Raw genomic sequence first — 12,948 nt, 5'->3', positions numbered from 1 at the left:
GGAAGCCTTACCGAAGGCAAGTAATTGTAATTCTTTATTTGTTTATTGAGGATTTCCCACAGCTCTTTAGCCACGAGGGGCTCCTCAACATAAAATCAGCGTATATACATAAAATAACATAGAAAACAAAGAGAACAAATGACATGCACATGTACAGAATAAGGTGATGGGAACAAAGAAAGGTCATTATCAAATCATATTTCTGCTGGGCTTGGATGGTGAATCTATTGGGCATGATTATAAAATTATGTACAGATTTTAAGAACAACTGATTATTATTCACGCTTAGTTCAGGTGAACCAAATAAGAGTAAAGTACAAATGTGTTTAGAACAACTAGTCAAAAATACAGAAGGGTGAAGTCCAGGAGATTTAATTCTTAAAGATACTTTTTAGCATGTGCTTTCTATGAGTGGCATAGGCAGGGCAGTCAAGGAAATAATGAAATGCATTTTCACATTTATGTTTACATTTACTACATGACTGAACGTCGATAATGTTATATTTAAAGAGGTCACCGTGAAGAGCACTCAGTCCCATTCTCATTCTCAGAGCACAATAGAGGAAAAGGTGTCAAATGAATTATACTCACATGTTAGATCACGGTTAATACTGTCTTGAGAATACAAAAAGTTCTTAACTGTTTCCAGTGGAGATTTTTGGATATGAACAGACAATGAATTCCATTCTTTGGTAGTCTTGGAAAAGAAGGAAGAAGAGAAAATCTGAATTCGGCATTTAAATAATCGAAAGTGATGTCTATTTATAAGATTGTAGGCATTTGTTTCGCTGTTATACCTTTGAGTTAGTAAGGTAATTAGGTATGGAGGAGAGAGCCCATTGACGATTTTATGAAAGAACAGAATGCGCTTGGATCTACGCCGACTGTATAAGGGTTCCATTTTAGTTCGTTTAAAAGAGATTTGTATGAAGTTCGACGTAAGCCTCCTGTACATAACAATGCTGCTCGGCGTTGAACACTTTACAATTAGTTGGATATTGAAACGCTGCAGTTGTCAAATAGAAAATCTCCACATTCAATAGAGGACCTTATCAAGCCAAAGTACAGTGTGATCATACACTTTCTAGTAAGTGTTCGCCTGGCCCCACTAATGATACACAATTTCATATTACTTTTCTTAACTATAGCTCTTACATGCTCATTCCATTTACCATTGTGTTGCAGAATAATTCCGAGATGTTTATGGGACGGAATGCTCTTCACATCTACACCATCTAAATACAATCTCGGCTGGAAGGTTATTAAGAGGATATTAAGAGATCAGTTTTGGTAGCATTAAATGACACAAGCCATTGACTAGCCCAGTTGGATAGACGTTCAAGATCACGATTAAGTTTAGCCTCAGATGTTGCTAAGTCTAAAATTTCTTCAGACAAGGATGTGTCATCTGCAGATATGTTAATATTACATTCAATATTCATACTAATATCATTGACAAAAGTTAAGAAGAGAAGTGGGCCCAATACAGAGCCTTGTGGGACGCCAGCATATATTGGATAAGTTTCGAACTCAGTGCCGTTAAGGCAAACCTTAATTTTTCTGTCACACAAATAATCTTTTAACCCCGCAAGTAGAGGATCTTCAATACCCAACTGCTCTAACTTAAACAGGAGACCATCATGCCAGACTTTATCAGATGCCTTACTGCCACCTAAAAGTAGTAAACAGGAGTCATTTCCACTGTCAAGACTTTTGTATATGTCATGAACAATTTTTGCAAGCTGGCATACAGTCGAATCCCCACGTTTAAAATCCAGAGTTTTGTGATATAAGAAGATTATTTGACATGCAATACTCATACAGATGTTAATAATACACGACCTTCTCCAAGACCTTAGAAAGAGAGGGTTGAAGGGACACCGGTCGATACTTAAAAACGTCATGTCTGTCTTCTTTTTTAAATACAGGGCAGACTTGAGAGAGCTTCCATGCTGCTGGAAAGACAGCTGTTCGTAAGGAATAGTTAAAAAGAATCGTTACGGAAGCTGCAATACAATCAGCAGAATTTTTAAGCATGAAGTTGTTTATACCATCAGTACCTGAGGCTTTCCGTGTATTCAGAGCCTCAAGGGAATGTTTAATCTCATTTTCACAGGTCTGTATATAACTGAGACATGATTCTGTAACATACGTAAAAGGTGGTAAGACAGGTACGCCTTTTCAACGTCATTTGACACGTTTTTGCCATTGACAGCAAGAGAGGAGGAATAGGCGGTTTTGCTTTCGATCCTGGAGTAACGCAGTATTTCTTGACGTTTAGCATTATTGGCCTCCCTTCAAGATATATAATATCGAAACTTATCCCCATCGGACTTAGTCCGTTTGTATTTTTTGAAACAACGATTCCTCACTCGTATCTTGTACCGAACAACGTTGGTCATCCAAGGCTTGTCAAGTGGAAGTAAGTCGCCACGCCATTATACTGATATGGGTCAACAGGGCGTAGCACTATCTCTTTCATGCTGAACGCCATGCAAGGCGGTTACAAATTCCTCTTTTAAGGTCTTAGGTGTGTCTCGACTCAGGATATATTGCATGCTCCCGAAGCGGACGCTCTACCAACTGCGCTAACGGGGCCGGTTTAATATTTAGAGTTTTATAGTCAGCCTGGATCCCTGCAAAAACATCGATCCCTGCATAAAACAATCTTATACTCGTGCATATGTGTACCTGGCGTGTAGTGAGAATGACCTAGCACTAATATAACAGCTGTTATATTGGTCCCAGGCATGACTGTATATCATGCAATCTGAAGTTTTATAGAACGACTCAAAAACTAAATTAATAGATATTCCATAACAGCAGGATTTGATTGACAGATTATAAGTATTGTATAGAAAATGATGGATATTTTGAAACGGAAATACAAGCAATTTTCTGTTCACCTTACCTTTAAAACAAGAGATTTACTGCTGGACGAGTACGGCTCCAAATCAACTGCACACAAGTACAGGTTTAATATCCCAGAAAGAAGTAGCTGTAAAGGGAATAAACTGTCCAAAATGTTACATTGTAATATGTCAGTGCATAGGCATATATTTAATGGCAAAACTATACAGTATTAATCTTCCATTTAGAAACCGAGATTAACCTCGAACAACTCACTGTTTCCTACCTTTTGGCTGATGCGCGGAGAGCTGCAGTGTCAAAGCTAGTGATCGCCACGATGTGCCTGAAATATTGCCGATGTGGCGTTAATCCATAGTCATTCATTCATTCAAAGCTAGTGAAATTTGGCGGTTGACTTAGCAGCGCAACCATCGAGCATTTGATGAACACTACAAAGAAACAAGGGCCAGCCGTTGAAGGAAAGCAAACGTTTGAAATCATGTCCATGGTATGGCTATACACCTCAGTCTGTATTGCTGTTAACAGTGTTGTTCCATACAAGGTAACCCTTAATCCACCATATAATTCCTCGTTCCGGATGTTGGCTTTCTTTGTGGGATCTCATTCAATCAGCATTTTAATAGTTGAAGAGCTATAAACAGTAGTGCATCTAGAATATTCATTTTCGCAACTGTTAGCACTTAATCGTTTGTTTCACTCTAAAATCCCTCAATGTCCAAGACAACCTTCAGAACACAAATTACATTCAGTGTCCACCACCGGCTATATGTTTAAGTTAAATATCTGAACATATTTAATTTAAGGATGGAACTGCTGAGCATGAATTCACATGGATTGCATGGATTCTGGATATCGGTATATAGGACGCCTAAATGTGTGGATATCGAGAAAAAAAAACAAACGGTGGCAAACGGTGGCTAATATATATGTGTTATATATCACAAAACGTATGTCAAAGAGCTAGCATACGATGATACAAGCGTATATATATATATATATATATATATATATATATATATATATATATATATACTTGTATCATCGTATGCTAGCTCTTTGACATACGTTTTGACGCCTTGTTGTACTATAGACGGCAGTATAAACTTGACCTAGATAACCCTGATATACACATATATCAGGTATACGCCTACATTTATACTGTAGGTTGTGCATATAATCCCCTGCTCTACTCGCAAGACACTTCTGACATTTCAAGTGTTTATCGTTCATGTATTTTTAAATCTTATATATCTATGAGCTTAATGTGTGGTAGTCACATCATCGCTCTAAGGTGAGATATAAGAGTTCATCTCAATAAACCACCAATTAGGATGTTATATAGCCTATACTTTTCACCAAGCATAATATATGTGGGTTGCATGCCTTCTAAGCCATGCACATAAATATGTACATGGGAACATAACCTACACAAACAAGCCATTTATCCAGGGGATACTTCAATCCTGAACCATCGAATATGTCTTAATACATGCGGTGTATGTACTGAAGGAAAATTCGGAGCTCACAGAATTCAAATCCCACAAAACTGTTGAGCCGATTTAAATTGTTTTATCCCTCATAAGATACACGGGTGACAATTTATGTATTGTTATAAGTTATATACCTAAATGACGCCATGCATGCACACGCTAAATGATGTACATTGATATTTAACAAGTTGACATATTTAAGTGCAACAACGTTGTTTGATGAGCAGTAGAATCTTCGGAACATTCACAGAAAAGGAATATTCATAGTTATATATATAGTTGGGTGCATTGTACTCACGATAACTCCAGCCCAGTACGGTGTGTCTCGAGTCCGCAGTGGGGGAGTGAGTGTTTGCGCGTACAACCCCAAAACAGAAACCACGATTCCAGTCAGGCACTGGCCAAGTGCCAGACAAAACCGAATTTTGCAAATACTGCAAAAAGATTGGCACATTTTATGTGCACCGGTACTGGCCTCGCTGACACAATTCGAAGATACCGTGGAACTGGATGGACAATATACTGGTCTCTTTTGGTCATAATCCGCCAAGTCAGCAAGGTCATTGTGCGCCGAAAGCTTTGAACAACTGGGCCCCACGCTAGGTCGTCTTCCATCGAGCTCCAGCATTTTGCCAAGGATGACCATCTGCCCTCGCTGGTGATCTGTGTTTGAACGTAGGACCACCCCTCACCCTGAACAAATCGGACTGACAAGAAATTTAGCGGATTTAGTGAGATTCTGTTAGACATAAACATCAAAACCGTGTGCCGGCCGATCTAGCGTTGCTATAGAAACTTGATATGGTGTCCAGCAGGCAGGGGATTGTTATTCTTAAGACACGTGCTGTCTGGGCCAGCATACCTATCAACTTAGTTAATGGAAAACGCGCCCGTCTTGCACCCTAGATTTCCCTTGCATGGCATTTGGTATTTGTGATAGGTGGTGAAAGCAAAGATAGCTATATAGTTATCGAAAAGGTCATTATGCAGACAGCGAAATGTTGTAACTACGCATCATGAACTTGCACATGGGTGAAGGGTGGGAGAACATGACGCGGCGAGATACAAATGTATATTTAATAAGCATTTGCTAAAATAAAAGCAAAAAATGAATTCATAATGTAGTTTCAAAATAGTTTTATTAACCCTAGAAGCACAGAATCAGATATTAGATCTGCAGCAGGACCTTTGAACATAGCGCTGCTTAAACACGAGTATGTGGATTTTGCCAAATGCCTCCAACTCTTTCAGTAAAATAATACCAGAATGACCCATGCATGGCGGCATAGTTTACGTACGTGTTAATGATCCATTAATAACGTGTATAATTTCATTGATAAAATAGACAGATCAGCGGCATATGACTTGTACGTCTGCAAAAAAGTAAGTATACATAACAATAAAGAAGTATGTATGTCTGTAAATTATAGTATATTTGCGTCGAAAGAGACATTCGTATACCATCTGTCAATCATGATGGAGGTTCCAGGTCAATAATCGCAAGGCCAATTCCCAAAACAATTAGTAATGATGTAGGAAAGTTTATAAAGTACGAAAATAGGAGGGAATCATGCAAAGAGAAGCAGTCAACAGTTTTCAATAGTGTTGGAAAGACGCAAGGTATGTTCTAGGCGAACGAGTGGAATCAATATTCCAATCGTATATCATGCTAATATGTATAAGTTGTCGATAATAATGCATGATTCTCAGCTGAGCTTTGATTGCAACTGTTCAGACCTGCGATTTGCCAAACATTGCGTTTAATGAATATCGGTAAGGTTACATGAATTAAGCTTGGTGACGATAAGAATGTGGATAATAAGACTCCAAAACCCAACATTCACTAAACTACTAAATTATCTACAATCAGCTTAATTCTTACTCAAGATAATGTAATAACAAGAAAAGGGCCAAGGCAAAATTAATGACAGGTGTGAAAATACATAAGGTGATAGGCCATATACTGCCGCTTGACTGGAATAACGGATGGTAATTCGCGAAATGCAACTATTCTACATTGTAGGTAGTTTCTCCATGTAGAAATTTAAAGGAAATTCTTTGAAAATTACAGGAAGCCTGGTGTTAACAAGCTCTCGATTTCCTTATTAAGGGTTTCATCTTAGCCGCAACTAGGAAAAAAATTAAGGAAATTCATTCAAAAGGGCACACGTCCATCTGCATAGTTTTCTCATTCCATTGGAAGTGCATGGCGAACTGCACTGACAAAAAAAGTTTTCTAATGTCATTTCGTTCAAGTCCAAACTCTATCTTCAACGGCAATGCAAAAATAGAAACAAAACACTCAACACAAAGTATATATTCATATCGTCCCTAACACACTTGCACATTTTCACGAAGGCGGTAGGTGGGTTCGCGTTGACAGGATGAAGCGGTCAGACAAACACGGAAGGGTGGAGCTGATTGTTCTGCTACTTTTTCTTTAAATACAGTATCATGGAAGAGACTAAAGAGCTCTAGAGATCTCATAATTATATAGTACTGAGAACGACTTGGGGAGAGGGGCGTGGCAAAAAAGACAGTTTGATTGAAGGGGTTATCCCCCTTCGTTGGAGCTCTCGTGGACCGGTTGCTTATTAGTCTACGAGGGGTGAAACGTAGTGTAGTATTCTGTTTATGTAACCCACCCTATGGGTTGACCCGATTTTTTTTTTGCGCAAACAAGAGACCAGTTTTGAATGATTTTATTTTCCATGCCTTACTTTATGCTCCACTTCCACAGCAGATGTATTCTTTCACCACAAGAGACAACAATGTTACCTACAGTGGTGAAATGGTTTACCCGTACAGGGAATCACCGGTATCTATTTTTAGCCAGCAAGGCTTGCACCACATATTGTAAACTATGTCTGATTATGTTGCAACGTTCGAATTAACGATATTATCATTCACTGGCCACATAAAACACAACACACCGCTGTTCTGCCATCAACACGGTTACTGAACTGGAGGGTCATTGGAAGATTTGTGAGTAGTTAGAACAGCCATTGAGCTAGAATATGTTCTATTTTCTACCCACACGCAGAAGCTAAGGCTGTACCGGTATATTTTCATCTAGTAATTACAGGCCTAACATGACTACCCATGTACTAACACCATGGTCCGTGTAGCACTGTCACCATTTACTTCATGCGTGTAGCACTGTCACCGTTTACTTGCAGAGTTAAGGGGTTATGTGCTTGGGCATGTTTTCTACAGCAGTGTTACATGCCTATCTCTGCTGTTAATGTTTACGTTTTAGGTTAGGTCCGCCTGTGGTGTTAACCGATATGCGATAAATTTCATTGACCATATATTTTACGTTATACGAACTAAGCAATAGGTGAATGATTTCTTTTTTATGTCTATATTTATTGACATTTCTACCGTGAATAACAAGCTACACGGGTTTGTGCTATACTCTTCTATGGGCTGTTCTGTATATGACTAAAGACGGCATGGAAACCAGTTAAAACTGAAGAATAATTGTCAATCTACAGCCGTAAATATGTGCCAGTGCATTATGGAAAACCCTTTATGTGAAGCTTGTTCACTCATAAACATAAAATATGATTTCAATTCTCTATGAATCATAGTTATTTATATATGATGGCAACAACGATACTTGTTATGTAATATTTGAATGGGTGTCTGACTGTAATAAATGCCACATGTATAATGGGACACAAATTGAACCTTGCAAATGTTAACACTGCCTGTATTGTTGTGGCTGAGTTATAAATTATTTTCATACAAGTAAGCTATGTAGGCTGCAAAATAAATACATGTATACATTGCTGTAAAAAAAAAAATCAGGCATTTACCTGCAGAAGATGTAGTTTGCAGCATATGACACTACTTCATTTTTGTTGGAAGAGCTGTGCTGTCAAATAAATGTATATTTAACTGTTTAATACATTCTATATTTACAGAGTTGCTGGCTATTCGCTGTAGTCAACACAGAGTATCCGGATATAGTTTCTGGTCAGACATCTCAGAAAAGTATGGCGGCTACATATTCATCAAATACAGAGGCTCAAGAAGCAGAAATCGTGAAGTTAAAGGAAACATTTCCAGATCAAATACGAGTGATAAAAAACCTGGGAGAGTTTATTTATGTTGTCAATGTCCATCCAGAAGGACTTGATGTCAACATCAAATTCCAGTTGACAGGTTTGTTCCACTCCATGTTTTTAGTTGTGTTCACTTCAAAAAATGGTCTTATGGTCCTTACCTGTCATCAAGAGAATTTTAAGTTTGGAAATGCTTGAATTTAGGAAAGTTATGATTTAAGTAATTATTACTTTCAGCATAAAAACTGTCTGTATTAATTTAAATTTAAAAATATACAAATACATGTACATGGTTAGTGTATTTAGAGAATGTTAGGCTTCACTGAGCCTATAGCAAAGTTACAAAATGTGACAAAGATTTATAGCATAGCTAATGTACCAAGTAATAAATGTTAAACATGACAAAATGTGCCAAAGTCAGATTTTGCCCAAGGATTTCTGGAATATATTACCCTATTCAAGTTTCTTTCTGGCCTAGTGAAAATTGATTGCATTTGTGCATTGTTTGGTTTTTCCGAATCACTTCATTTTTATTTCTTCACAGAGCTTTACCCTAAAGATCCACCTAATATATTTGTAAAATTTGGCAACAAGGCTGATGGTGCTGAAGAGTTAGCCAATCAGCTTGTGTGTAAGTCACATGATTGTGTGGGATTGCCAATGATAGAAAAGCTTGTAAACTATGCTATAGAGCAGATAGACGTGATGGAACTAGACGTTCAGACACAGGACAAATATCTGAATAAACAAAAACCAAGAGGAAAGAAGAAAAACCGACCCAAGAAGAAACACTATGAAGACGAAGTTGAAGAGAAGAAGGTATCTATGAAAACAGCTGGTGATGTGATTTCTCGTATACTGTGGGATGAAAGTTTGCCTAGCGACCAATTCACTGTAGGATACATGGACCGATTTGTAGGCATGGTGGAGAAAAACTTTTCAGCGTTTTCGTGGGAAGATTTGGCATCTGTAGACTATACGGTGCTCGCGATTCCAAAGCACAGGATTCATTACTTCAAGTACAAAGACTTAAAGGTATGGGACAAAGACAAGAGGATGGACAACGTATTTGGGTCAACAGGAAGTAACATGACCATAACGGACGCAATGGAACAGTACGAAACGCAGAGAAGAGTCGAACAGACAGAGTGTGACGAGAATGCTGATGTTGAGAGCAACTTGGAAGTTACTGAAACTGACGATTCGGATGATGATAGCGATGACGATGGCATTCAAATAACCATTGGCGCCATTGACAAACCGTATGTTGATGAAGATGAGAATGAACAGGACGTGAGTGACACATTGAAGACTCTTACTAACACTGAGAAGGAATTTTGGGAGGACAAACTCCGTCCTAACTACTTCTTAGCTCTCAGGATTACGGATCAAGAAATTATCAAGAACGTAGAAAAGGTCCGCAATGCCATTCTGAAGGCTGAACCTCGCTATGGTGACTGCTGTATACCAAATTCTTCTTTGCACGTTACGTTGTGTGTTATTCGCCTTGATACGGATGAAAACGTAAAAAACGCTGTTCAAATCCTCCAGAAAGCAAAGTCGGAACTGGCTAATATGGCACCTAAGGGAAAAGCTTTAAAACTGGACGGCGTGAGTAATTTTTACGACCGCGTTATTTACGCCAAAGTCCAGTACCCTCCGGAGTTTCTGGGCTTCGTGGATCATTTGAAGATGTGTTTGTGGGAAGGTGGTGTAAGTAACAAGGATGGATATGAATTCGTGCCACACATGACCATTATGAAGGTGTCCCGGCCTGCTGCTCGCTTGATAGGAACATCTAAGGTGAATCCCAACATCTCTGCGGCGCACACTGACACCTACTTCGGCACACAAAGTATCGATGGGATCCACCTGTGTGCGATGGGCGATGACAGAAGAGAGGATGGGTTTTACATTACACCTGTGTCCATCGACTTTGGAATGTCCTCTGTTGTAAATAATTCTGTTATTGATAGTGAAACTCTTTCGGATTTGGAGACGGAATTCGAATCCCAGGTACCAAGGGTTACAAGACAATTTCAAGCCACAAATCTTTCGGATAGAATACGCTCTAATTACTTTCTTACAGTCAAAATAAATGACCCCAACGTGATTAAGAACGTAGATATTTTTCAACAAATGTTCAGGGAGAAAGAGCCCATTTTTCAAGATTTTTGTATTCCGTCAAATGATCTACATATAACCTTTGGCACTTTGCGCCTAGAGACCCCTGAAGAGATAACAGTAGCCATGCAAGTACTGTCGGATGCACAGCCCAAGCTTCAAAATATCTGCCCAAAAGACAAATGTATTAAAATAGAAGGCCTTGGACTATTTTTTGAACGAGTCATCTATGCCAGAGTAAGTTACCCACCTCAATTTTTAGAGCTTTTGTCCAGCGCCGTCCAGTGCCTTGTTCAAGCAGGATTCCAGGTTCGTGAGAAGGAACATTACGTGCCTCACCTAACATTGGTGCGAGTGTCTCAGCAAGACGTTCGTGTCAGAAAGCTTAAGAAACTCGAAGAACGCATGTACGAGAAATGGACAAACACCACCTTCGGATCACAAGGCTCGATAAGAGTCCATCTTTGTCCTGTCGGAGAACTCTCGAAAACGAGCACCTCTTTTGGCGGAAATTGAACATTGTCCACAAAAATATACTGTCCGAGAATGCTACACGTCTATGACAAGGACAACAATGGCAACACATCATAGCAAATACAATTAATATACATATAAAACCTACTTTGCGAATGTGACAGCAAATCAATTTGTACAAATATCAAAATAGATCACAATTCCATGATATTTTATATTACGGGCAATGTAGTTTTAAACAGTATTTTTAATATAAGCTCCCATGCATTTTCAATCACAAGAGTTTTACAGTCTGCACGATTTTAGTATGAAAAAAATATATTGAGAATAACGATTGATCAGTGAATTTGGCAGTGTGTTTTATTAACTGTACATGTATATGTACATACGTGTACCAATATGGTTTTTTTTTGTTTTTGTTTTTTGAAAATAATTTATTCAGATTATATGCAGTTCAAAGTAACAAATGACTATCAGAATTGTTCAGTTTCATTTTTTGTATCTTTTCTGGTAAGAATCAGATTGGTACTTTTGTGGAACGGATATATATGATGTTTTTATTAGTTTTTATTTGAGTACTTCACTTATATGACGGCGGCCAGCATTATGGTGAGAGGAAACCGAGCAGAGCCCTGGGGAAACGCACGACCATCCGCAGGCAGCTGACAAACCTTCCCACGTATATACGGCCGGAGAGGAAGCCAGCTTAAGCTGGACTTATGCTACACCTACCGCGGCGGCAGGAAGTAAACCAGTTTTACTTCTTGATGGTATTTGGGATATCAAACATACATTTGATAAGAAGAAAATGCTATCATACAAAGACATGTTATTCATATATTTAGGTTAAGCCTAGTTCATATGATGCAATTTGTTGTATGCCGACTTGCGGAAATTAACAAAATCGGAACGTTTCTGCCAGTTATCATTCGATAAATCAAATATAGCTGAATGCGCGAGTAAAGGTATTAAATTACATTCTATGGCTGTCGTAGCACACTTGTCAATCTTCTCTTCCACTCGAAAGTGACAAATCTTTATAAACTGAAGGATGATCTTTTTTTGAGTCCACTATGTATTGTCTAAATCGGCATCAAATCGCGGTTATACCAGTTCAGTCAAGTGAGCATTTTTTCGTGAAAGAATAAAAACTTCTTGCAGGATATATACTTTTCCTAAATCAGAAGCTGAAGAAATTTTTTTAAAACTGTTGCGTTTAGCTGTAAATTAAATTTAGAACCAATATGAGCAAACGGAACAAGTAGGGGTTAACGCGGTGTACAGTGTCGCGACTGTCGATCCTTTGAGATGCATGCTAAGTTAATGTTCAAGGTTTCAACCTTGCACACCTCTATTAAATAACTTAAAATTAAAATAAGCTATTAAGGTCGTTCATTCAGTGCAAATGCTATATTGGGCACCTGTTCAGATTTCATGTAGGCCCACACTGTCACCTTGATGTTGGTGTCGTGAGATTTCACGTATACAGATTACGTTGACCTAAACAGTGGCAAGGGCAATTGTCAGTCCTGATGCTATTGGATGACATTGGGCACACGTTCAATGTGTATATTCGTCAAAATGCATGAAGTGTCACGAACACGCCGTTCAGATGCTGTTGTCCTGCACGTACACTGTCATACGGTCGTCTGTTCAGGTGACATTTGCATACAGCTTCAAAGGGATCCACATAAATGTTTTTCGCCTATAGTGTCACGAGCACCCGTTCTGATGGTGATTACAGTGCCACGCCATTTGCCTACAGTATGATAGACGTCCGCTAAGTTGACACTGACCTATAAACACGTTAATTATATGTCCTGAGCAATTGTTTTTAGATATACACAAAAAACACTTGTCTGCGAACACAAACTTGTGCTCTTTCCAACAAACGTCTTGTAGCATAGCTGAATAACCTT

The 12,948-nt window shown here is 38.6% G+C and overlaps 1 protein-coding gene across 1 annotated transcript; it reads left to right on the top strand.

Moving 5' to 3' along the window:
- Positions 1-7,133: 7,133 nt before the first annotated feature.
- On the top strand, positions 7,134-11,382 carry LOC135471184 (uncharacterized). Its single transcript, XM_064750288.1, has 3 exons — positions 7,134-7,346; positions 8,291-8,531; positions 8,976-11,382. Exons 2-3 carry the CDS (start codon positions 8,363-8,365, stop codon positions 11,069-11,071), a joined length of 2,265 nt encoding a protein of 754 aa, XP_064606358.1. The 5' UTR covers positions 7,134-7,346; positions 8,291-8,362; the 3' UTR covers positions 11,072-11,382.
- Positions 11,383-12,948: the final 1,566 nt, after the last annotated feature.

Source organism: Liolophura sinensis, chromosome 7 (assembly GCF_032854445.1).
Source record: "Liolophura sinensis isolate JHLJ2023 chromosome 7, CUHK_Ljap_v2, whole genome shotgun sequence".
Lineage (NCBI taxonomy): Eukaryota > Metazoa > Mollusca > Polyplacophora > Chitonida > Chitonidae > Liolophura > Liolophura sinensis.
The sequence above is the reverse complement of the archived record's forward strand: the minus strand, read 5'-3'. Positions and strand labels throughout refer to the sequence as shown.